Source organism: Wyeomyia smithii, chromosome 3 (assembly GCF_029784165.1).
Source record: "Wyeomyia smithii strain HCP4-BCI-WySm-NY-G18 chromosome 3, ASM2978416v1, whole genome shotgun sequence".
NCBI classification, from domain to species: Eukaryota; Metazoa; Arthropoda; class Insecta; order Diptera; family Culicidae; genus Wyeomyia; species Wyeomyia smithii.
Window position 1 is genome coordinate 178,271,482 of NC_073696.1, and position 27,870 is coordinate 178,299,351.

Genomic DNA, 27,870 nt, shown 5'->3' on the forward strand with positions numbered 1-27,870 from the left:
TCGAAAGTGTCCTTGAAATTCGAATTACGCGCGACACTCGATCTACCGTCGACTTGACCAACGTGTCAGTTGATATGGGAAACCGTAATCGTGCATAATATGCCATAGCTGATCTCGATCGATTTTGTCGTACGCCACGGGAGCAACCGGCTTTTTTGTCCACTTCTCTGTTTCTATCTCCTTCTATCAGAACATGGAAATACCTCAGTGTAGCGCCTTTGCCAGTGCTTCGCCACCTTCTTTCAACAGCTTGCTCTAGCTGCTTTGTTGTTTCTCAGCCGGCCGATTTCTCCTTCAACATTCTGGACTTCAGAGGCTGGAATTCTGTCGTCATCCGCACGTACACCATGACCTACTGTCATTTCGTTGTCGTCTTTTGCTACATCGCCGTTAGTCTCATAGCGTCTTGTACGTTTGATTTGTTTCTTGTCTTGCTCTCAATTAGAAGAAGGGTGGAACATTCAGAGGTCTATTAAAACGAAATTTAATCACATGTCCTCGCCGGTCGTGGATCCCCGGTTGGAAACTACTGCGCTAGAGCATCAACTGCGTTATAGGCAACACACATTCGTTATCCAAGGTAAAACTTAATCAAAAAGTGCGCTAATTTTGAATAATATCGATGTGGTTTCGCATCATCCAACTTTTGCGTGTACACACTAAGAAAACAAAGTTATTTTTAACAAAAAAAAAACCTTAAATCTTGCATAAAAACAAAGAGTTGATTTTTTCCTTTTCTGCAATCAAACTGGAAGCTAAAAGAAATTTGATACTAAAAACTAATTAACGCTTTGATGATTTTCATTGTTTTTTGATTCCCGACGCCGAATGGTCTGATTTTATTATGATTCAAACCTACTTTCAATACGATTACGACACGTACTACGTATGGTGCGGGTAAGATTGCTTAGTTATGTAGAACACTACCGATGAACAAATGATTCATGCCATATGCCAACCAAATTTTTATAATTTCGATATTTTGGTTTCGGTTTCCAGAAAATACTATTTGTTTTGTGGGCTAAACGGTCAGCATTTGCATAGGGGAAAATGGGTAGTCCAAGACAACAACAGATGGACAATTACACTAAAGTCTCTTTTTCTGTGAGGGGTACGTGCCGCGTAAAAGAAAACCGCGTAAAAATCTTAGTGTATTTACCCTTTTTCTCAGCATACCCGCGTGGTGACGTAAGATCCGAAGTAATTACTACATATTTTAAATAAAGTGCAGTAGAATATCGCTACGAATTTAATGAGTGCTTCCGACGGGGAGTTTTATACTTGCATGGTTTTTTTTACACAATATAGGGTAGGTGAGCCAGTTATGGCAAGTGCACCAGTTATGGCTATATTGCATAAGCGCAATAATACCAGTTATGGCAATACTCCATTCAAACTCCATAGGCCATAACTGGTTCATGCCATAACTGGTACATTTTTTTAGGTATTGCCATAACTGATACTCCTCCCCTACGTAGAAAAAGGATTTGGATAGGCCTATTTCATGCCTGTCTGTCATACAAGCACTACCGGACCGTTTAACCCACGCATGCTGAAAGTTTTCAAGTTCCAAGATCGTTGTATTTCAGGGAATGTCGAATTTCAATATTAGTTTCTCTACTAGCGAAACGACAGTATTGTTGGCGTTGCATGCATTTTTAGTATTGAGCGGTCAAAAGCTTTGCATAACCTAACTACACTATATTCTATTAATATACGTCTGTTCTCATGTAAAACACATACGGTGAATTTATCACTAGCCAACCAACTTGGTCGTTAGGATGGAATTAAACAATCCATTACAGAGGAAAATATTCTCCTCGCAGATTGTAAGCTTAATCCCAAGTTACGTCCCTACATGGCTACGGTTTTTCGTCAGATAACCGAGAGAACAGCACACCGACCCATCTGTCCGAAGGGGTTTCTCGCTATTGTGAAAGACACTCACAGAGGGGTGCATTTGATACAATCCTTAACAATTTTAAAGTAGCAAAACTTGGAGTGCAAAATTTTAATACAGTTCTGCATTCAATTTAACTAGGGCAGAAAAAAATGTGGATCGTTCTGTGTGCAGAATAGCGAAGGTTTCTAGGATGGTCTCGCTAGGAATATTAGTATCAATATCACAACCATGTTGTGGCTGGAAGCAACAGTAACAGCCGCCAAGCAGAGAATTTAATATAGGTAAACTGATAAAAACGATAATAAATTTGCAGTCTAATCTTTATAAATGGTGCGAGTTTTTCGTTTCGGTATTATTTCACCGAACAGTTTCATACTGGTAGTGTATGTTCGCTTCAGCTTTTCTACTTTACCCGCTCGATGAGTTTCACTTTCATTGACTTTCGTATGTCCATATTGGGAATGAGAACTTCCCATAACTACTGCGAAAAGGAAGTAAAAAATGTTACTGTTTTATCTGACTTGGACAGAGGAAATTGGCCCCGTTTCGGGTTTCAATAATAGTGGCGGTTATTAATACTCTACGATTAATTGTGTTCGTGTTGATGACAACTAAGGTGTAAAAAAGCAAATTTACAGAAGTTGACGATTTATCGAAGCTGAATAATTTCAGCACTTAATCAATCGCAACAGTGACAGTGAAATAGTAGGGTAGAAGCACCGGTTTTGGCCATAGCACCAGTTTTAATCATGAACGTTCACTGATCCATTTTTGGCCACATATCGATGCAATTCCATGATTCATATTGGCCATATGTAAACAAAACCGTTTACCCAAAACATGAAATGAACGGAGTTTTCCGGGCTGTTATAAGATATCGGATGTTTGAATCAGTTCGGAATTCAGCCGCGAAGGTGGCGTTGCGATGCCAACTTCTTCCCCTTACACGCTAGAGCTTTGCGGTTTTCGACAAAGTTGTAGATCTCTAAATTCTATGAAACTTCACAGAATATACAAAATTTCTAACTTTTCGAATTTCAGAGATCTACGAGATTTTCTAAAATTTATCTGAATTTCACGTTTTATTTTGATAATTTTATGAGTTCACCCGAATCAATTTCTTATAATTTTTTTTTCGATAGTAATTGAATAATTACGTCGTTTTCTTCCGAGTACAGAAGTTATTCTGATATTCTATACAACCTATTTGCAGTCTTCAGCAAAGTTTCTCAGTGTAATAAGAACTTCAACTTGACGTTTAGTTCAGTTCGCGATTTGGCCGCAGAGATGGGGGGAATTGCTGAAATGGGTGAGCTCAATCTAGTATGGTTTATATAGGCTGTGGAAGAAGTGTATGTGAAATTGTGTAAGCGAGTCGAAAAATCTAAGCAAAGGTCGAACGTACAGCTGTGACGCCATAACACAAATATTTTTCATTTCTCTTATGGAAATAATGCATAGTTTTTTGTGTTTTGACATATTTTACAAATATTTTTTATAAAATCATTTCAAGAATAGTCCAGGAAAAAGTACAGTTAACACTCTCTTTATTTTTGTCGAATTTTGGTATAAATTACCTTTTTTGCGGTGAACAATGTTCTTTAACCGCAAGATCATCTTGATTATCTTGGGCACACTTCCTTGAGTTTTAGTAGCTGAATATTCTAATACATTAATCACTACATTACTTTTAACCTTAATACAGATTTTCGACACGTTTCGAAAACACAAATTGCAGACGCATCATCTGTTTATTGAATTTAAGGCGACGTACGACACAGTGAAACGCAACGAGCTGTGGCAAATAATGCTAGAACATGGTTTCCCAACAAAACTAATTAAACTGATACGTACGACGTTTGACGGTTTCCCATCATGCGTCAGGACAGCGGGTGAATTTTCGGAGGCGTTTGTGACGTTAGATGGTCTGAGGCAAGGTGACTGGCTCTCGAACTTGCTGTTCAACATAGCTTTGGAAGGTGCAATACGAAGCGCACTGGTGCAGAGGAGCGGCACCATCATCTTTAAGTCTCACATGCTTCTGGGCTTCACGGACGACATTGATATAATTGGTGTTAGCCGTAGAGCAGTTGAGGAGGCCTTTACGGCTCTCAAAAGGGAAGCTTCGAGAATTGGACTCACCATAAACACTGCCAAAACGAAGTACATGGTGGCTGGCAGAGAGCGTGGTAGTTCTGCGGGTGTTGGCGCTGCGGTGGAGATGGATGGGAATACTTTCGAAGTGGTCGACGAATTTGATTATCTTGGACTCCCGTGACATGTGACAAAGAGGTGAGCCGCGAGGTGGAGAGACGGATTGCGGCGGCGAATAGAGCTGATTACGGATTGCGTAGCCAGCTTAGGTCCCGTAGCCTACAGGTCCGTACGAAATTGCGCTCTATAGGACTCTGATCCTCCCGGTGGCGCTCTACGGACATGAATCGTGGACGTGGAAGGAGACCGATCGACGAGCGCTTGGGGTCTTCGAGCGTAAAATCCGGCGATCAATACTCGGAGGCAAACTAGAGAATGGGGTTTGGCGCAGGTGTATGATTTGCGAGCTGTGCGAAGTATACAAACACGCTGATATTGTCAAGCTGATGAAACACGGATAGCGGATGAGCGACCGGCAAAGATAATATTTGGCAGCGAACCGGTTAGAGGCCGACAACTTTGAGGCAGACCTTGCACGCGCTGTGCTGTCGTGTGCTGTCGACGAGGATGCCAGAGCAGTGGGTGTAAGGGAAACTGGAGAGTAGCAGCCCAAGACCAAGTTTTATGGAGACGTATTCTGGATTCGGCGTAGGATCTCAATGATCTGTCGCCATAAAAGTAATGTAAGTAAGTACTATAAAATTATCAAATTTGAAATAAATTTGGTTATATTTGCCGAAAATGCAAATTTAGTTTTTGAATACAAAAATAATCTATCTGGCAAAACTTTTGGTCAAAAACGATATTTTTCCTGGATTCCTTGCTTTATTTTCTTCAAAAATCACCTATCAGTATTTTTTGGACGACGTGCAGAGATCCCTAAGATTTTTTCCAATAAGTTCAAACATGTTAGTTGTGATAAAATGTTTTACACTGACGGATCTAATCTAGATGAGTCCACTGGCTTCGGTGTTTTTCACGAAAATTTTACCGCCTCCTATAAACTGAATGCTCATGCTTCCGTGTACGTCGCAGAACTTGCCGCTATTCAGTACTCTCTTGGGATCATCGAAACCCTGCCCATAGACCACTACTTCATCTTCACAGACAGTCTCAGTTCCATTGAGGCTCTGCGATCGATGAAGACTGTGAAGCACACCCCGTATTTCCTGGGGAAAATACGGCGGTTTTTAAGTGCTTTAACAGATAAAAATTACCGGGTTACCTTAGCGTGGGTCCCTTCTCATTGTTCCATTCCGGGCAATGAAAAGGCTGACGCTTTAGCTAAGGTGGGTGCTATTGATGGCGATTTTTATGTAAGACCAATTGCTTATGATGAATTTTATAGCATTTTGCGTCAGAGAACACTCAACAGTTGGCAATCATCATGGAACTCAGATGAACTGGGACGGTGGCTACATTCCATTTTTCCTAAGGTATCGACGAAAGCATGGTTCAAGGGGTTGGATGTAGGTCGGGACTTCATTCGCTTGATGTCCAGACTTATGTCCAATCACTACACGTTAAACACGCATCTCTTTCGTATAGGGCTTGTAGACAGTTTGGTCGTGTGCCGAATTCTGTGATGTTAGGTCCGAGCTTATAGATTCCCTCCGGGCCCGAGGAAAACAACCGAACGTTCCCGTTAGAGACATTCTGGGAAGCGGTGATCTTCAGTACATGACACAACTGTACTGTTATTTGAAAAAGACTGACATTAAAATTTAATATTCTTTTGTCTATTTGTCAGAATACTCGTATACGACGCTGGAGACACGAACACGAAGAGCCTAAATCTATGTTTGAAAAACAAAAAGAACACCAGTCGAAACACAAATAGATCGTATATCTTAATTAGTTTGAAGCAAGAATTGTATCTCCCCTCCTCTCACCTTTAATCCCCACTAGCTCGTAGTCGGCCGCGAGAAATTAAAAAAAAGGCCTCCCTCCTTTTCCCGCTAATCTAGAATTAATAAAAAGTGTACTTGGCTCAGTTAAACTTAAAATTGTATCGTGCCGTGTCAAATAAACCATATTTAAATTGGACGACGTGCGTCTTTAGATTGTATGAAATATGAAAAAGTTGTTTTGACGAAAAAATGCAACAAAGAAGAGGGGTCCTACGGAGCGGGGGGTATTCCAATCGACAACAAAATCGGGATTTTTCAAAAGTGACACTAGATGACTAATTCCCCCAACATTGAGCAAAATCTGCGATGGTCGCGTCCTAGTCTGTGCTTATTCGTAGTCACTTCGTATGGAATGATCCATACAGTTATGTGAGTCTTTGTATGGTGACCGCTCAGGAAACACTTATGATAATATTCTCAACAGTTTTTTAACACTTGACTCTAATCTTTTCAACAAGAATGATAACGATTTTTGTCCTCCTTGGTCCGAAAAATACAATCATTAGCAAAACACCGTTTACAACCACGCCCTCATTGAGTCTGTAAGATGCCAAATGGAAAAAAATCTTTGAAGGTGCCTGAAAATACAAAAACTAATTGCTGGAAAAATGTTTTTTTTAAGTGCTGCTTTCTATGAGTTTTACATGGTTATTAATCTGAATAACGATTTGCAGACGATTAATTTGAGATTTGATCTGTACCCAAGCGTCTAATGAAATCTGAATACACAAATGAACTCAAGCTTCAACTCGAAATCAAAGAGGAAAAAAAAATCATCCTGCATTGATTCTATCAGCTTTTGTTTAGTTAATGCAAACCGATTTCTAGTGCATATATTTAACCAAGATGAGATCTATCTTGGTGGTTAACTTTGCGTTGACAATCGATGGAATTGTACTATTACTTTATAATCTGGCTCGGATATTCTCTGAAAGTTTTTTCTCAATTGAAAAGCAGTATCTCAACAGCTCAACTTTTTGTTTCAGGTGGCTCCAATAGCCGTTAATCAAAATTCGCATTGTGCTCCCTGCGCGTCTGCACACCTTATCACGCTTTTTCGCTGGTATTAAAAGCTTATCTCAAGCTATCTTCCATCTATTTTTGGTTATTGATCTGCCTTTAAATACAAGTGAACGTATCTGCCACCGTTTCAGACGATTTTTGTAGTGCTTTCTGTATCAAACGGTGTTGAATATATTTCTTTCTGCAAAATGAGAATGTTCGGTGCGCTTCCACTGTTGCTGATGAGCGTTTTCATCATGGCTGCTGGTGGTCCTGTCGCAAAAAGTGAACTCGGCAAGCCCGGAATGTGAGTGGCGTTGTTGGTTTATAAAGTTTTTTTTTACACCGAGCTTATCGAGCGTATTTTTCATACCGTGCGAAGATAATAATCGGGAGCTGTATTGGACAGTGATAGGCACACGATAATGGATTTATTGAGCTCAAAATGGTGATTTACTACGATGCTGATAATTCCAGAATTGTTTTTTTGTTGCGAACACATAACATGATGCTTATTGTGGTTCAGCTTACTGTACATAGAATAGTGTTTAATATTAATTTAAAACATCTCAATCGCAGCAAATATTTGATAGTGATTACTAAAACATGTTTTCAGGGCTCGAAACAACTTGCCGATGTCGGCGAATATGAATAACTATGTCGATATTATAATGATTCAAGTTGGACCATGGTTAAACGAACATTTTATACCGATCAACCTGCCAGACATCGTCGAAGGGTTCGAGCATGTAAGGTTCTATAAAAGAGGAACGGAAAAGCTCACTGATGATAAATTTCGCTTTTCAGCAACCGATTTTGATTACCTATCATGGGGAGTTGGAACTCACAAACGGAATTTTTCACAACATCCAAAGTGTGGTACGCAATGGAGCGGCGATGATGCATTACGATGGCACACTGCTTCGTGTGAATATTGGTGCTAACTTGAGACAACTGGCGGTAAGTAGAACGGCAGAGCAAAGCACTGTTATTTTTCAACTTACTGCCTTCTTCGGTGGTTCTGTGAACTGGTAAGCAAACGGCGCCATTATTCCTCATCAAGCTACCGTAATATAAGCCAGCAGAATTTATTGTCTCGACATTAGTGCTACTCACTCATATGCACTATGCTATTTCACTTGCTACGTGGATGATAATCGCTTGAAAAGTCGTGTAAAATAAGTAAACGTGTCAGTTAGAAACATGTTAGTTTTTAAAAAGTTGCTTTTGTTCCTATCAAGTAATAGGTTTGTAGCATCACTGACTGATTTTTTTTAAAGATGAACTATTTTGAAAATTTTTGTTTTGTACTATGATATTAAATTTTCGTATAGGGTAGGGAACATATTCTAAGCAGCTTTAAGAACCGCCTGTGTATTCAGATGAAATACTCGAAATGTGTTGGGTGAAATTCAAACTGTAGTATATCAATCTGTTCTCTATCTTTTTCTCTGTCAGAACTTGTTTTCAGATTGTAAAATTAAGTTAGCAAATTTTAACAATAATCAAGTAAATTTACCAATCGAGGGACACTATTCCAATCACCCCGAACCTTCACCACAGCAAACATAAAATAGCATTTTCACAGGAAACGCATTAACTATTTCCGAGTCTTGTGCTTTCGAAAATTCGAAGTGGTGACTCGAAGTCGGCCATTTTTGGATTCAATGAGGTTTCACCTTAAGCAGTTTCCATCTGTTTTGCAGGCGTTTTTCTTTCAGCACCCGGAGTTGCTCCTGAATGGCTGCAATATTGGTCGATTTGTTTCGAATAATGTTTGTTAACAGATTTCTTTGTGATTAACGGTATTTCTTATATTCGTAAGACAGCTAGACAATCAAAGTTTTCGTTTTTATCGTTGAAATTGTCGATATTGATCTAAATGCAGGAGTTTGAAGCCTGTTTTCTTCGATTAAAATAGGTGCTACTGCTCGAGCCGTTCCTTACCCTACATCTAAACTTCCAGTGAATATTCACTTTTCAAGTTTATTGTAAAATCCTGCGTTACCAGCACAGGCTAGCTAAATCTCGTGGTCATGTTTTGGTCAATTTTTATTGCCCCTTCTTACTGTGTAGTTGATCGTGTTTTGAAGTAGAATACTTCTCTCAGGAAGTTCGGCTACATAGGGATGTGAAATGAAAATCTAAAACCGAAAAAAGTGAAAAATATGTCCAATTTCAAATGCTAATAAATCGGTTAGTATTTAAAGGATTTCCTTCGTTCTTGCAGCAATAGATTGGAAAATTTTCTAAGATTCTTCCCAAATGCGGATAATTGTAATTTTATTATTCAAACAATTGTACTATTGAAAATAGTCAAGCCTTGTCAAAACGAAAAATTCGGCCTCTGATTAGTCTTTATATGATTGTTTCCCAAGCACGGTCGACAGAATCATAGACCATGCCATTTGAAATTTGCATTTTGACCTATATAAGAGCCTGTTTCACCCGAAGCCGCTCATTATAATTCTAGACTGCGACAACAGCAGTCCTCCCTTAGCAGCAGCAGTAGCAGTGCAGTGGATACAGCATTAGTATCAGCATCCATAGCAGCGGATAGCGGTCACAGCTGTGGTATGGCAACGAATAACGCAGCGCGGCCAGCTGATGCAGGGCAGCGGATACCAATGGCAGCGAATAGCGATCACAGCTGTGGCAACGGATATCACCATCGATAGAAGCAGGGCCAGCTGATGCTGTGGGGCGTTTTAATGAAATGCTGTCTCTGAACGACGTGCACACTAGTAAATGCATCCAATGAAAAGAACGTTCTGGAAAGCTGGCGTTCAAAATACATGAGTCGTCTAGTTTTGAGTGTCAAGCTTTTCAGTGTTTATTTTCCCCCAAGGAATACTTTATTCGCACTGCCAGTGATAACGCAAAGATGTGATCGGCATCTTATCAGACATTGAATTAAACATCAAATTGTCCTTTTCAGGATTAAATAAAAACCTAATTGAAGAGTTGATATTTTCCCTAAAGACAATTTACTCTTTCAAGATATTTTGACGTTGAAGCGCAAAATTCGACTGATCTGATGCAGATGCAGGGCAGCGGATACCAATGGCAACAGTTGCAGTTGATCTCAATATCAATATTAGCAAGGCCAGCTGGTGCAGTAGGGCATTTTAATGAAATGCTATCTCTGAGCGATAGCGGGCACACTAGTAAATGCTTCCAATGACAAGAACGTTCTGGAAACCTGGTGAAATTTGGAGCAGATATATATTTGGCTTCATCTCCGTGTCTCAGAATGTACTGAATTATGTTTTCTTTCAGTCATGAGCACAACATCCGGAAAGCTTTCATTATCAGCATAAAAATTTTTTTTTAGCATAATCGAAATTCAACAATTGTCAAGTCCAAATAATGACAAGCAACTTACTATATTGATGAAAATGGTCAATTCTTGTTGAAGCGCAAAATTCGATTGATCTGATTGGTCGTTAGAGCGATTGCTTCCCAAACACAGACGACAGAAACATAGACCTTGCATTTAATGTGCTGTTTGTCAGTATAAGAGTAAGGTTGGGAAATATCGTCTGAAATGGCTATCGATAGTTATCAATGATTTCCTACCAGTATCGATAACTATCGATAGGTTTTTCATCCCTATATAAGAGCCTGTTTCAGTCGAAGCCGCTCGTAATAGTTCTAGGCAGCGACAACAGCAGTCCTCCCTTAGCAACAGCAGCAGTAGTGCAGTGGATACCAGGCGGATAGCGGCTGTGGCATAGCAATGGATAGCGCACTAGTTGTAGCCAATCTCAACATCGATAGCAGCTGGGCCAGCTGATGCAAGGACAGCGGATACCAATAGCAGTGTTTAGCTGTCAAAACATTGGCATGGCTATGGATAGCGTAGCAGTTGCAGCGGGTATCAGCATTGATAGCAGCTGATGCAGTGAGGCACTTTAGTGAAATGTAGTCTCTGCGCGATAGCGGACGTAAATGCATTCAATGAAAAGTTGACTCATTTCGACAACACATGAGCCGTCTAGTTTTGAGTGTTAAATCAGCTTTTCACTGTTTATTTTATCACAAGGAATAATTTATTCGCACTGTCAGTGATAACGCCAAGAGGTGATAGGTATCTTATTCGATATTGAACAACAAATGAAAAAAATACTGACACCCAGGCAACCGGGTTATCTTTCTTGTAAAAGTATTCTACTTCATCCTTGCGGTCGTAGCTTTGCACACAACCCTTCTGTTATTTTGGATAAATGCACTAATTCTAATTCTTAACAGGTGGTTAAACTTGCGTTCTCATGTTTTTCGAAAAGGCGGAACCTTCGACCCCTCTCGCTTATTTATTTTCGTATAAAATTCGTCAAATTTTTCTCATACACTTAATTGGCCTTCTTATGAACACTCCTTAATTCTTACCAAAGTCTCTGATTTCCTCATTATTTTTCGAACATTTTTCACCATTTTGACATTTTAAAAACATTCAAAAAAGAAAAACAGTAAGTGATTTTTGTTCCCCAATACCCTAGTACGGCAAAAAAAAATCCGCTTGCGTAAATTTATTTTACCCCTCGGTTGTGACTGCTGCTTGTTTACATCTGATACAAACATAGTTTTAGTAACTGTTTAGTCTACTTTTCGTGGGCAGTGACGTAATTTTGACGCTGTGGAAGCTTTCGGAAAATGGGTGAAAAACGAATCGCAACACAGGTCAGAAATATGATTGTGCGTGAGTCTCAACGAAACAATGCTGTGAAGTATGATATAAACTGTGGTGCGGTCCAAGTTGTCATTCGGAAGCAACAGACGCTCAGCAGCGCGGCTGATCGACCGGGAAGAGCACCGAAGCGTTAGACTGCTGTAAGAATGGACACGCCAATCATCCGGGTAATAGTGAGAAACTCACGATCGACACCTCGGGTAATTGAAAATAGGTTAGATAGGGACCTTTCCAATAGCACCATTCATAGACGGAACGGGATCTGAAAAACCCCATCGCCAACCAGCTACCGATGATCAGTAACACCAACAAAAAAGACTCCAGTTGACGACCCGATCTATAACCCGATTATAACAAATCTTGATTTTTTGTTACGAACTTTTTGTATCAATTTCTGTTCTAAACTTGGTCTTGTTAACAGTTAAAATATCATAATTCCTATCAAAATTTCTTACTGATTATTATAAATGAAACAAGTTTTGTTAGGTTATTGGCAGAAAAAAATCAGAATTAGTTAGAATGTACAATATTTCGTCAATTGAATAACAAATTCTGTTATAAATATGCTTTAAAAAAACACACTTTCGAACATTCAAGTATATGATAACATAATTTGATATAATTCTGTACTTTTTATCATTCTGGCATATCAAGAATATTACAGGCTTTGTTATTTCTGTAAGTTCTGATATATTTGTGTTACCCGTTTGTTATAATCGTTTGATCGGGGAGGGACAATGTAAATAATCTGCTGAGGTTCTGGAAGCGCGTTATTTGGTTCAAGTTCGAGCTGTTTAACAAGAAAGCCGACTTAGAGTGTAACGGAAGAGCGACAAGGGCCTCCAGGTCCGGCATCTAGAGTAAAGCGCGGTGGTGAAAGCATCATAGTGTTGGGCTGTTTATCGTGGGTAGGAGTAAGAAACTCAACGCTGGTCAAAGGTATTATGACTGCGGATTTTGTGCGGGAGCCTAGAAGAATCCATGAAAAAATGTAGCTTGAGGACAACTACACCTCTCAGCAAGATAATTTCCACTCTAAAACCCTGACTTGCATCCCATTGAGAATTTGATGCACAAAACTGACGTTACGAACAAGCAGAAACTGTTTTGTTGCATTGAAGAAGGTTTGGGTCCAGCTGGATCCCCAACCCCTCCTCATGAGGAGTATGCCAATGCGTTGTCAGTTGGCTATCGAGGTTGAAGCGTATTAACTATAAATTATTTGTTTAGACGTAGAACTTCGTTTATCAGGAAGCTCGGCTACATAGGGGTGTTAAATAAAAATCTAAAAGTGTAAAAAGGGGATAATATGATCGAGTTCAAATGCTATTACGTCGGTTAGTTTTGAATAAATTTCTTTCGTTCTTGCAGCAAGCAATAGATTGGAATCAAAATATACAACACCAAACACCAGTGTAATACAATGTTGCGTAGCTGTTTGCGGCATCTTCTGTTAACGTATGCGTTAAAAAATGGACTTATTTCGGATGGTGGTAAAAAAATAACTAAGACAGACACTGTGCTACAGCGATTTAGAACTTCTGAAGTGACCTAGTGTAGGTTGTAGGTCTTGTTGAGTGTAACATTCGCTCATACTAGAAATTTTCCAAACACCCCCAAAATCTGAAGTTATGGTCAAAATACGATTTTTTGGACTCCATATATGTAATATAATATAATATTTTTTAATTCAGTCATTTATCAACCAATTTTCAATATTAAAGCAGTTTTAGAAACACAAACAAATAGAGACTTAAAAATATATACAGGTTTGTTCTAATACCAATAAAACATGTTGAGTTATTTGAGCTTAAATCTAATTTTTTAAACTTTTTCACGCGATATTTCAATTTAATTGTCAATTTTCCGTCTATTTTTGTGAGAAACATACCACACATATATTATAATTTTGAAAGTTTATTCAATTATGAATCAATTGAAAGTAGTTTTGTAAAACCGGTTGATATTTGGCTAAGTTATATATTTTTTAAGAAAACCAGAATTTTTGGCTTCTATCGCGCAATTATTTCACGGAGCTACAAATGATGAAAAAATGCAAGAACATTTGATGTGACTTAGTGTGGGTTGTCGCTTTAGTCAAATGTTACTTGCGCATTTACTTGAAGTTTTTCAAATACCCCGAAAATTATAAGTTATGTTCAAAACCCTGTTTTTTACCTTAGCTCACATTTTTATGTCTAATACGATTATTATTCAACCGATTTTTTAATAATTTGGCTGTTTTGGAAAGGCGAAAATAGAAAATAGAAATAATAGAGCATTTGAAACATATGAATATGTCTAAACAGTTTTCCTATATGTGATGAATAGTTTTAAAATAAATAAGATGGATATAACTTAGCCAAATATCAACCGATTTCCACAAAACTGCTTTTTTATTTGATTTGGAATTGAATACGATCTCCACGATCTTGCGTGCGGCCTTCCAGCCATGGCGGACGAAAACAAGCGTGAAGGCTTGTTTTTAATTCTTTCTTCATTTTATTTATCAATTCCCGCTCAGTTTTCTCGACTTGTTGGAGTAGATCTTACGCTTCAGGTTTACCCAGAAATCCTCGATAGGACGTAACTTGGGACGTTGTGTGAGTTTGTTAACTCGAGTACCACATCGATATTCAGCCAGATTCGGCCAAAACACCGCGTCTTCGGCCTTATGGTATTTCTTGATGAACGACGCAACTTCCGTCAGGCTTTCTACTGTAAATTAACCTGTTCACGGCCAGTCCGGAGCGAACGAAGAGTAGCGTTGACTTCCCCCTCTCGCTGATGTCAGCCACAGCAGCACCCTCTTGGAGAACTTGGTGTGTGAAAGAAACTTCACCTTGTTGCTTACTTCCTACGTGGGGGAAGTAAAACACAAAGTGCCCTGCCAGTCGCTGATGCCCTTGTTCGACGCAATGGGTTCTTTGAACGCGCACACTTCTGAACGGAGTAGCTTCACTGTTTTCGCCATCACGGTTAGAGTTCGATGATAAACTATCAATCTTACTCTGCGACTCATGGGTTAATATGATTGATGCTGCGGGTGTAGTTTCGTTAGTGCGTAAACCCATGAAAAATCGGATATTTTTGTTCATTTTTTTGGTGCAAACGTTATCTGCTTTCATACGACACTAAACACGTAATCAACAGCACAGATACCGATTGATATGATTGGTCGCTTTCCTTAACTCGGTCGACAGAATTATATACATAGGAAACCAATAATTTTAATAATGGATGGCCACTTGGATGGTCCTAGCTAAGTAGTAAAGGTAAGCAGGAGTAGCGGCAGTGGGTACCGTAAGCGGTAGATGCATTGGTCTCCAGTGAAAAGCTCTACCGTATTTTGTAAAATTTCCAGCGTGGAAACAGCCGTTCACTGTGTTATCAGGAAAATGTCGGAAATAGCACAGATATGCGATCTTTAAATTAAGAAACAAATTGACCTTTTGAGGACAAATTAAATACTTCATTAAAGAGTTAATATTTTTGAATTCAGTGGAGTTTCGATTTTATCACGGTCAAATAAACATCCTCCCGTGAATCCAACGAAGCTGTGGACTTGATGAAATGATAATTTTTAGTATTTTTCGTTAGATTTCACTGCTATGCAACAAAAAATACTTAACTTCATTATATCCTTGAATCCGAAGTTTCGCTAGATTCACCGGAAAGTGTTTTTTGACCGTGCTAAAATCGAAATTCCACTGTACTAGCAGTGGTTGTTGCAGTGGATACTAATAGTGGTAGTGGTGGTAGCAGCATCGGCGCTTCCTTCAGTTAATAACAAATGATTGTGTCACAGACTAACAGATCTACCATGAAATTTATTGATAAACCACCACTATTGGAGTAAGTGATACGCTTATCGTTCATATCCGTGCTTGTGCGTAAGTCTTTCCTTTCCGTTTCAAGCCCCCTGCTCTACTATCCATTGCCTGATTCTACTAAGATTCAAACCCGCGACCACTCGCTTACCAAAGTGGACGCTGTAACCTTGCGGCTACGGAGCTTATGCGGTATATTCCCGCCGCGGCGGCGGTGGCGCTGATGTGCTCTTTTCCTTTGAACTCAGTTGACAGTTGTCGTACGCCGTGCTGCCAGAAACAGCAGACGAGGGGTATGGTTGATGGAAAAGCGAAATATTTATCTTTTAAGGAATATGTCCAGTAGGTGTGGTACAAGTTAATCGAAACCACATTTTTTTTTAGAATTTGGTGTGGAGTGGTACGTCTGTTTGTCTATTGTTGTGTGCAAAGCCATGACCGCGAGGTTGACGTAGAACTAAAAAAAGCTGTTTGTTAAAACGTACAAAAACATAGCCAATTTTAGTTGTATATACCATATAAGTATAATGTCATTCGAAAAGGTTTATTTGTTGTCAACTTGCATCTAATGTTCAAAATTTAATATAAAACTGAAACATACTATTACTTGGATTGTATGGTATTTCCCACACTTTATCATCGAATCTATTAGCGGCTCAACGCAAAACTAAAAACGACTGCGCGACTTCTGGATTTGAACTTTAGAACTGAAAAAGGATGATAGATTCAATTTTTAGCCAAGGCTGATATACACAGGATATTGTTTTTCATGCGATATTTGCGTAAAACGGATGTTCTTGACGTCGGTTTCTTTTCTAATTTGAGGTTATGTTTTTCCAGGAGTTGGTAGGTGAAAATTGTCTTGGACTTGCATTTTCTTAGTTTAAATCTAGCGTTTAGTGGAAAAAAAAATCTAAATATGCTGCCTACAAACCATTATCATCATTTTTACTGCAGCGCCTGCGGTCAGTCGAACAGTCATTTTAATCGTCTCTACCAATTATTTATTGAAAGTTACTAAGTTACTGAGTACTTCTTTTTGGTGAAGCTAACAATTTTTCGATTGTTGGCTCGGAGATCAATTCTGAAACTTCTTCCGTTTGTAAATCTGTTTATACCAAACCTTGTTTATTTTATATTTTAATTGTTTTGTATTTCATCAGCTCTACATTTTTTATTATTTTCTGATTGATGCTCTGTTTTTTTTTTAATTCTACTTGAAACTGAGTAACTAGTATCACGCCGATACATACTGTCCCCGCCGGTAAAAACTAATGGTGTCATGCCAGTGCATCGTTGCCGTCGTGGTAAAATGTTTTCTACACCGCCGGTGAAATGATCCGTACTCAGGCGTAGTAGTTTATATATCATAGAATAAGGCCTTGCGGAGGCGCTAGATAGAGACTCATTGGATACATTTTTCTAGGCTTCCTCGCATGATACTGTTACCAAATTTATGAGCCGATTTCGCACAAAACCACATGAACAAATTGGGTTCATTTGCTCCCACCCGAGAGCACTTCTGGCGAAACTAGATGAACCTAGTTGGATGCTGAATTCACTATAAGCCCCAAAGATTTATCAACTCGAGAACTATACTGTTCTTTTTCTGGACAGCTCCCTTCTTGAACTCTGTCAATTGCATTAGGTTTGATTGGTGTAGGGAACAAAACTGTTATATTCTAGACGCCCTAAGTAAATTGAGTAACCCAAGCCGTTATTCAAAAGCTTGCTTCTGAGGTGAAGTTATGGCCTTTCCTCGGCTCAAATGGCAAAAGTTTGAATAAAAAAAACTTCCGTTGTCTGGTTCCGGGTTTTTCTCGAAATCTGCACGCATATTGTAGAACGTAGGATCGACTTTCTTTTGCTTTCACCCTCCCCCGTTTCATGGCAGAAATGTTTCATTATTCAACAGCTACGCAAAAGTTTATGTTTATTTATTTTGTTCACGTGTTTGTTTACAATTACCTGCACGTAGTTTATTCAACAAAGTCAGCTGCCTAGCGGGAGGAAAGCTATAGTTAGTGTTTTTTATAAACAACTAGCTGATACCCGGCCCGCGTTGCTGCGCCATTAAGTTTACGACAACCGCGTATCTCTCAAATGTACATAATTTTGAACAAAAATTAGCATTACCATGTTATATCTATAAGGCTGTATGTATTCTCCCCTAAAAACTGTTTTTCTGTTTTTCTTTCTACAACATTTCGAATTCTTTAAAAACTCTAACAAATACATTCGGATAGAACTCAAAAACTTTACGGAACGCTCTGTTACTAAGCTTATTTTTTGGGCTAGAAAAAACTAAAGCATTCTCTAACCGAGTAACACGTGCAAAAAACCCACGTAACCCACGAAACATGAACAATTTGAAATGGTTATTTCGATTACAAATAATTTAAGGAGTGTATTCGTTTTACAAATAAAAAGGGTATCCATTAATTTTGATAACTACCTCAGCCTGTTAATGTTGGGTGGTGAACAATTATTTCCGACAGTATAAGATAATCCATTAATAAAAATATTTGTGCCTATACAGTCAGTGTTTTGTCAAGTGGGGTATACGTACCTCGTAGAAAAAAACCGCGTAAAAAATCGCGTAAAAAACCGCGATAGTTAGAAAATCCGCGAGGAGAATCGTGGTAAAAAAGCGTTAATTAGAAAATCCGCGAGAATCAGCCAAATCAATAGTATCAGTAAAAGTCCAATTTATTTTAATTTTAATGAGATATTCATCTCGTAATGTTGTGTGCAAAGCAACAACCGCAAATTTGACGTAGAACTACATAAACATGGCTTACATTATTGCATTCGAGAACGATAACAAAAGAGGAGTTCAATAATTACGATGGATTATTTTGTATTAATATGTTTATGTTCATAATTATCACCTATCATTTTGGATGTTTTCCAGAAACCGAAAATCACCATCTTGGATTTGGCGCCTGGTATTCGATATTTGGTATTGTTAAAATCGGATAACATAAAATCACTATCTTAGATTTTAAAATTGCGTCGGATTTGATTTCCAATCTTTGGGTATCGTATCAACTCCGGAATGATCATTTTTGGCTGTTTGCCAACATCCTAACGTTGCAACGTTGATTTTAAAATGGCGTCTGTAATCATTTTTAGCTTCTATGCAATACCCATATTGGGTGATATTTGGTATTTCCCAGTAGCCGGATATCGTTATTGCAGTTGTGTTGCAAAAAGGCGTCTGGATTTGTTCTCCGGTCTCGATAACAGAAATACCCATTTTGGGTGATGTTTGGTGATTTATGAAAACCGGAAGTCACCATCTTGGATTTCTAAACGACGTGTTATGTGATTACAGGTGTCTTGGCATCATTTTGATTCCAGAAATACCCATATTTGGTGGTGTTCGGTCATTATAGGTTGTTTTCCAGAAACCGGAATTCTTCATATTGGACTTGGTCTGTTAAGTCAATTTTCGGCCACTGGCTGTCGTATATGGTCATTTTCGGTAACCGGATGTCGCCATCTTGCATTTCCCAATAGCGTCTGGATTTGATATCAGGTCCCTGGGTGTCATCTCGGTTCTGGACTGTCGATTTTTGTTACCCAACAACCGGAAGTTGCCACTTCGAATGTCAAAATAGTGTCTGGGGACGATTTTTGGCCAATGTGCATCATCTTGATTACAGAAATGCCCGTGTTGGGTTGGTTTTGGTAATTTTCTGACACCAGAAATCGCCATGTTGGATTTTAAAACGACGTCTGGATTTGATGCACGGTCTGTGGGCACCATTTGCAAAACCGGTATTGGGTGGTGTTTGGCCATTGAAGGCTGTTTTCCGAAAGTCGGAAGTCGCCACCTTGGATTTTAAAGTGGCATCTGAATTTGTACTCCGGTATCCGGGCATCATCTCGATTCCGAAATGATAATTCTCGGCCGTTTTCCAATAGCTGGAAATGGCCACTTCGAATTAAAATTAAAATTCGTCAGGGGTCGATTTCTGGCCTATGAGCATTATCTCAAGTACGGATGTAGCCATTTTGGGTGATATTTGGTGATTTTTGGAAAACGGAAGCCACCATCTTGGATTTCGAAACGGCGTCTTGAATTTATTTCAGGTCTCTTGGTATCATTTCGTTGGTGTTCGGTCATTATAGGTTGGTTTCCGCAAACCGGAAACCATCAAATTGGATCCTAAAATTGTCTGTAAAGTCGATTCTGGGTCGAAGGCTATCACACAATGTAGCATTTGGTCTTTTTCGGTAACCGTAAGTATTTCGTCTCGGTTCTGGAATGACTATTTTTGGCTGTTTTCCAGCAACCGCAAGTTGCCACTTCGAATTTCAACGATTTTTGGCCTATGTGTATCATCTTGATTGCATCAGTGCTCATATTGGGTGATATTTGATCATTTTTGGAAACTGGAAATCATCATCTCGGATTTCAAAGTGGTGTTTAAAGTTGATTTTAGGTCCCTGGGATTCATCTTGATTCCAAAAACACCTAGATTTGATCATTTCAGAATGTTTTCTGGAAATCGGAAACCCCCATCTTGGATTTCCAAAATTGTGACTGAACTCGATTTCGGGCTTCTGGGTATCATTTTGGTTTCAAAAATAACAAGAATGTGTGGTATTAGATAATTTTATGGAACTGGAAATCGCCATATTTCATTTCAAAATGGTTTCTAGATTGAGCCATTTTAGAATGTTTTCCAAAAATCGGAGAACGTCATATTGACATTTTGGGTTGATTTCCGGTCTCTAGATAAAACCTCGGTTCCGAAAATACCCATATTGGTTTTTTGAGCTCTAATTGGTTGAAATATGAGTTCAAAACATGTCTCGACATTTTTCAATAGTTCAATAGTTGTTGTCATAACATTAGAATTTTGCCGCATGTTGATGAAGGCGTGCAAATTTTCCAATCTATTGTTGCAAAAAACAAAGAAAATCGGAGAGGGAACAATATCATGGGAACACCCTTTAGGCTTGAAACCCTTTACAATTAAATTATAATGATGATAGGAGTTAACGACGGTTTTAAAATTAATAAACACACAAAGCGCAAATTCGCCCCCCTTGCCTACGCTTATGAGGTACGTACTCGAAAACTCCTATGTACAATTTTTCACGATAATCGGTTCAGTTGTTTTTGAGTCTATAGAGAAGAGACAGACAGACAGACAGACAGACAGACAGACAGACAGACAGACAAATAGACATTAGGATTTATAGATATAGAAGATAGATAGAAGATATATGCTACTACACGACCTGTATATACCGAATCAAATGATAATCGGTTGAGAGTTTTAAAAATTAATTAACAACATTCATACCCCCCCCCCCTTCCTCTTAACTACGCTACTGAATATTGCTAAGTCTTAAATGACAAAGTTATGTTGCAAGCACGTCCCATATCCGAAAACACCTGTATATCAATATTCATGAAGAACTTTTTCATAATTTACAAATAATGAAATTTGATACACCCCCTCCTTTCTACGCCACTGAGATACAGAAAAAATCAATGTTTTAGAATCTAACCTACTTATAGAAATTGGCACGGTAATGGAGTTTGGTGTTGAGAAGTTTACAAATTGCAAATTTACTTACACCCCCCCACCCCCCTCTGCCACGCTAATGGAATATACAAAATTCAAAGCCGTTTAAATACATCAGCTACTAAAGATTCTGCATACCGAATTTGACGCTGATCGGTCCAGCAGTTTTAAAATCACCGAAGGTTTACATTGTTTACCCCCCTCCCTCATCCTTGCAACGCCTCTGAGATACACGAAGGTCTAACATGACAGAGTAAGACACATAAACATTCTTGATATAAATTTGAACGGTTATCGGAGAGGAAGTTTTCAGGTTCATGAACCACAAATTCACCCCCCCCTTGCCTACGCTTATGAGATAGAACAAAACTAATATTTTAGGATTACTCCCCGTACTCGAAAACCCCTATGTACAAATTTTCACGGTAATCGGTTCAGTAGTTTTTGAGTCTAAAGGGAACAGACAGACAGACAGACAGACATTCGCATTTATAGATATAGATAGAAGATAACCGCTACTATATTTTGATATGCAATACATGATATAATACTCGTGACAGTAGAGAACAGGAGTTTATTTAATTGTCTTCAAGAAATTTTGTTTCGTAGATGAGGTTGAGGTTAGTTTTTCCTGTGCTTTCAGTATTAATTGGTACCGACTTACTCGTACCAGGAAAAATGTGGTGAAATTGAATATACTGTTTGCATTTTTGGATGCTGTATAATTTGAAGTAGGGTAGGGAACGGCTTAAGCAGTAGCGCCTATTTTAATCAGTCGAAGAAAGCAGGCCTTAAACTCCTGAATTTTGAACAATATCGACAATTTCAATGAAAGAAACGAAAACTTGGATTGTCTAGCTGTCTTACCGAAGAAATACCGCAAATCACAAAGAAATCACACAGAAATCACCATTCATAACAAATCGATCTACATTGCAGCCATTCAGGAGCCACTTCGGGTGCTGAAAAAAAACGCCTGCAAAACATATGGAAACTGCTTAAATAGGTTCGTGGTGATTGGAATAGTGTCCCTCGATTCGTAACCTCAATTGATTATTGTTAAAGTTTGCTAACTTAGTTTTACAATCTGAAAACAAGTTCTGACAGAGAAAAAGATAGAGAACAGATTGATATACTTCTGTTTGAATTTCACCCAACACATTTCGAGTATTTCGTCTTAATACACAGGCGGTTCCTAAAGCTGCTTAGAATATGTTCCTACATCAAATGCTTGTACAAATCACTTGTTTTGAGTGATTCAGTACTTATTTTTATCTGAGAGGTTTTTACTGATTCATAACGAATTTTATATCAAGTAAAAGTATTTGTGGAAAATTTACTTGCCTAGTCGACTACTATTTAGTTGATCACTGTTTGATGGCGATGAACTAACTATTCGAGCTTCAAATTAGAATTATTTGCATAATGTTAGCAACTGTATGCTAAGTGTTTAATCGAAATTGTGATATTTACATACAGTTGCAATATTTTATTTACGAACTATCCTTTCCGGGCTTGCTTTTGCATTTTAAAGATTGTTTTCATATGGTAAACTTCGGTAATGCTGTTTAAGTTTCTTGATGACGTTCCGGAAATTTGTATATTTTTTGTGTATGTTCATAACAGAAGGTCCAAAAACTTATTGCTAATTAGTCTCCGTTCTATTTGCCCGCAAAGTTTGAAGAATATCCATGAAATACGTGAACAAAATACGTTTTAATAACGATAAAAAGCCATTAATTTATCAGAAACAAACAATTCGTTCTCTGTAAAAAAAATTGTTTCCTATACAATTTCTTGGACATAACACTGTCAAGCTTGGGATCCTGTACATATTTGAAAAACTTTTGTTCGTATTTGTTATTCAATAAATCGTCATCCTAGGGTTGTACATTAATTGACATTATATTCTTTCTAGTTTACATATGACTACTCTGCTCACATTATGGATCTAGGACCGTCTGGTTGGGTCGATGTTGATGTTGCTACTGTAACGTTCCAGTCCGAGTTTATTATCAATTTGAACAACTTCTTCATATACTTAGGAGACTTCCGGCTCACTAACATGGGGTACGTATTGTGTGTTACAGCGTATAATGTTTTGTTGGAGCTTACTTTTTTTTGTGTTTGTGTACTGTAATCTGTTAATTGCTGGGCGTTAAGGTAAGCTTTTTTTTCCTGAGTTCATCTTTACCAATTGAAACGTCTTAAAGCTTCGTGAAATTGATAATTGGCTGGAATGATTGAATAAATGAGATGCAAATAGTGAATTGACAACATGAAAGGGATGTCAAACTTACACTCTCACACACTCACACCTCCATGGGTCACATGATCACAATATACTGACAGCTGAAACATGAACACAACTGATTGGTGTATCCTGGGCAATGTTGTCATCCGACAATAGCTAAGTGAGAAGGTACGACGTGATCATTGGCGCGTTAACCATATCTCGGCGGTATAGAAAATGCTTCGTCAACTCGAACATCTGTTCACCAAGCTTGTGCAGCTCAAAACAGCGTTTGTTCTCCATGTTAAAAGCGGCTAACCAGCGTCCTGGTGCCAACGTGAGACTAAACAGTACTGTCACGATGGTCCTCCGGTGAGACTGGGGGTTAGTGCAGGTCGTACAAACCAGCCGCAGAAACAATCAGTACAGGAAGAAAATAATGTTAAAACGGAACAATCGGCATATACTTAGGTTACGAAAACGGACTAACGATTGAAAACTCGGATCATGGAACTGGAAGTCTTTCAATTTTTTTGGGAAGTACCCGCCTTCTTTCCGACTTATTGGAGGTCCGCAAGTTTGACATTGTAGCGCTGCTGGAGGTATGCTGGAAGGCAGTATCGGTAAATACGTTTAAAGATAGTTACACCGAAGTCGCTACTGAGTACGCGCAAAGCCTTGGGCGGAAGATTTTGTTGGATTCGTCGAGAGGAATCGCTCTAACTGTTGGTTCGACGAGGAGTATTAAACGATTCTAGATGAGAAGAATGCAGCGCGGTCATTAAAACTGTAGCAAGGGCCCGTCATAAAGTGAGGCGACACAAACAGAAACGAAGACAGCAGGTCCTCTTTCCCCCGGGACATAAGCGCCGCCTGGAAGAGCTGGAGTGTGAGGAAATGGAGTAGCTGGATCGTTCTCAAGAAATATGTAGATTCTACAAGACACCAAACGCATCCTGTGCAGGCTTTGTGCCACGAACTAAAATATGTCGGGATAAAAATGAAGGAAACTTGACGGATGAACATGAGGTGATCGACAGGTGGAAGCAGAATTGCCATGAATACCTGAAAGCTACAGAGGCAGATAACCAAGACAGTAGGAGGAACGACTTCGTCAGCACAGAGGATGGGCTAGCTCAAATAAATTAATAAGTGTTTGGTGTCAGTTTGATTCTCATGTCTCGAGCAATGACTTGCATGACTTCTTCGGACTTCCTAGGTCATGAATCTTACAACTAGGTAACTGCTTTGGAAGCAAAAGTTTCTTTGTAAAACTGATTATCGATTAATAATGGGGCTCTTTAAAATTGCAAAGAAACTTTCAGCTTTGAACCACCCACAAATCGAAGCGTTTTATTTGAGCTTGCTGTGTGAGATCTTATGTTCATGGAATATAGGTGCCAATGACGTCTCCGTTTTAGTCACGGGTGACATATTGCTGTGTGAGAAACCAAATTGAACAGTTATAAGCACGAATTTGTATGCAATGATTGAGAGATTTCGAATAAGCTTCGTTTGTGTATCCATTCGACGGAATTTTTTTTTTCGCAAATGTTGATTTCTGGTGAATACACCTTTGGTGTGTTGTGCAGTTTATTTTTTATACATGTAATATTATGAGGAAGTGATTCAATGACGTTTTCTGATTGGTTTCCAACATGTCAGTAAGTCTGTACCTGTCGGTTGAAAATATTAATTTACACACATTATAAAGATTTCACTATACATATTACAATCGAAAACGAAGCTAGAATAAAGTTGGTTCCTTTATTTAAAACACAGATCGTGCTAATTATGGATTAACTGAATTCTCTTGGCAGAAAATAGATTGCTAAATTTTACTCATTTGGTTTGAAAGAAACTCAGGCTCCCCTTGTTACCTCATTCAATATCGACAGTCAAGTATTAAAAACAACATGCCATGTTCGTATAAGTTATGCGGATATTTGGCATTGGCTTTCACAACAATAGCATTTTAAAATAAAAGTTCCACATCGTTGTGTTTCCACCGTTTGGTGTACACGTTTACTCTAAAACTTATTACCCCCAACTAGAGTAACCTGTCGACATGAGAATGGCAGCAGAAAATAGGTTTAAGCATCAAATTCGGGTGGATGTAAGTAAAAGTTCGTTCCGCTTGTGCCATTCGTTTGCACCCGGTTAGATTTCAGTACTTGCTATGTACACGGAGTATGCGTTTTTTGTTGCCGACAGTCAGCTGGTAACGCATAGCACTGTAGGTGAACTTGTTATACTACAAGGATACTAAATTTTCACGTACGATGAACGTGTTAAATACATTTTCGTGATACAGTTTTCGACGACCCCTGAAAACGATAACAACTTTTTTACGACGCGAGTCCATTTCATAAAAATTCACATCACCATTCAGCCGGTTTCGCCGGGTGTAAAACGGCAAGCATCGGTTGTCCTGTCCACCGAGGACTTTTCATCCCAGAGAAAAATGTTTTCAACGGGTTGTACGAGTGTGGCTTTAAATGTGTAAGAGATATCCTAATAGGGTGGATCATATATCAAAGCGATCAGAGAAATATAGTGACTTGGTCAAATTTGTGTATATTTGTTTTTCTGAAAATAGCTACTCCAAGAATTGTTAATAAATGAGATATAAACAATCAACGAAGTTTTAGAGTTCATCAATATTTATATATTTGAAAAATAAAGTATGAAATATTTGAATGTTGAACAGGCTTTGTCAATAAATTCTCTTTTTTTCAACAATTCACAAATTGAAAATAACACTATTATTGACAACCTTTGAGCGGAACGAATTTTGGAAACACTTTTAATGATTGATAGCTTGTACGCACCATAAAATTTTATTAAATCTGTTCAGCAAATATAGAACCAACCTACCCACCCAAGCGCCGCAGTACGTGGGATTCAACAAATGCTATCAGAAAAACTGAGGCAAAAGTGAGAAGAGTTTTATGGCCAAAGTTTTCTTCTCTCGTTTGCCTGATAATTTTCACTTTCAATCCAATAAAGGCCGCCTGCACGAGTTATATCTCATATCACTTTATTAGAACGTCAAAGTGAAGTGTTGAAAGCTAGGATATGGCAGGATATTTTTTATTTCCTCTCTTTTCGTCTCATTTCCCCATCAGCGTGGCTTGGTTTCCGGTGCAAGTAAGAGGCTTACTACCAGGAACCATGAAATATCAAATCTTTCCGTTTGGCAACGACGGATTCATTCGCTATATAAACATAATGTAGATGCTTGGCGATATTCTATTTTCTGTTTCTCTTCTCGTTGACAGATCCCTGAACATCCGATTCCGTGGCACGGTACTAGTGGACTGGTTGATGAACATTTTCGTCGGCATCATCACCACGGTCTTCAACAATACCATCACGAACGTTGTTTCGAACTCGTTGAACTCGTTCATCCAGGCTACGCTGGATGAAATGAATGCCAGAATTCAAGCCCAAGGACGTGCTTTGACTGAGCAAGAACTGATACAGCTTGTTCACCAGCTGAAGACCATGTTTTAGGTGTCTGGTTTCGATGACTGATCAAAGTTTCAACAAAGCGAAAGATATTCCGTCGTGCTGACTTTGAAGGAATTCAACATTGATTGGAAAAATATATATTGTTATTGTTTCAAAACGGTGTCTTAAATTTTCTATTGTCTTATCTGCTTCATTTTGTACATAAATACTCGTTTTATTCAGTTCTATTTATCTGGATCGGTAATAAAATTTTTCAGCGACACATGATTTCATAAAGTCACGAAAAAGAACATCGTAAAATGTTTATCATCCTACTGAAAATAAACTGGAAACCAACCATAACTTAAATCTAATGCTCAAAATTGGTTAAATTGTGTAAAATTACAAAGTACTACAAAAGTAATTTTTATTAGCCCTAGGATTTTTAAAAATAAGTTATGTTCAACCTCAGTTCTTTTTGCAGACAACAGTTTGAAATTTTAGATTCGCTTGAAAAAGTATATCACTGTAAACGACATAAATAATTTATTTATTGTTAAATTTAAATTATTCAGTATTTGAACTATTGATACTTACACTTTCATGATAATATAATATCTTGGTTTCTGAGGGAACCGGTAAAAATGTTCCGGAGTATCAAGACTGGTCCAACGTCCAATTATAAGCGGGGTGGTGTAAGGCGAATAAGCTTTGACCGGGGATGAAACTGATAACCTTTGAGCAAAAGAATAAACGGATTTTTATTTCATTTGCAACCTACAGCATGGAAACAATACGTCCACTTTGGCTCGGAAAATCTCCACTAGAATGGAGCCGTGAAATGTATTCATGAAAATTCAGTTTAGATAAGGGTTAATATCATTTGCGTTATTTGATATTAGGATGCGTAGTAGCTAACAGCATCGACATAATTGCTTTTAGAGTGAAGAGCCTCCGGTTCGAAACGTTCGAAACCGGTCCGTCTCGAACGAAGTGTCATTAATTCTTGCACGCAATTCATTGCCATGCTCGCTGCCTACCCATCAGGCGTATTATTGGTATGTGCATAGCATGTTGTGCTGTGAGTCTGAACGGAATTTAGTTAATTTAAAAGAAAATTTAGCGTTGAACTTCTAGCGCATACTTTAT

The 27,870-nt window shown here is 38.5% G+C and overlaps 1 protein-coding gene across 1 annotated transcript; it reads left to right on the forward strand.

Annotated features, from left to right (window-relative positions):
• The first annotated feature begins 7,128 nt into the window (after window positions 1-7,128).
• Window positions 7,129-26,899, forward strand: LOC129726668 (uncharacterized). Its single transcript, XM_055683629.1, has 5 exons — window positions 7,129-7,276; window positions 7,586-7,718; window positions 7,777-7,929; window positions 22,954-23,105; window positions 26,550-26,899. Exons 1-5 carry the CDS (start codon window positions 7,179-7,181, stop codon window positions 26,782-26,784), a joined length of 771 nt encoding a protein of 256 aa, XP_055539604.1. The 5' UTR covers window positions 7,129-7,178; the 3' UTR covers window positions 26,785-26,899.
• The last annotated feature ends 971 nt before the right edge of the window (window positions 26,900-27,870 follow it).

Excerpts from the sequence above, each read along its gene's own strand:
- LOC129726668 (XM_055683629.1), top strand. The coding sequence starts at position 7,179 with ATGAGAATGTTCGGTGCGCTTCCACTGTTGCTGATGAGCGTTTTCATC. Across the intron at positions 7,277-7,585 it reads GAACTCGGCAAGCCCGGAAT|GGCTCGAAACAACTTGCCGA; the intron begins GTGAGTGGCGTT and ends ACATGTTTTCAG. Across the intron at positions 7,719-7,776 it reads TCGTCGAAGGGTTCGAGCAT|CAACCGATTTTGATTACCTA; the intron begins GTAAGGTTCTAT and ends TTCGCTTTTCAG.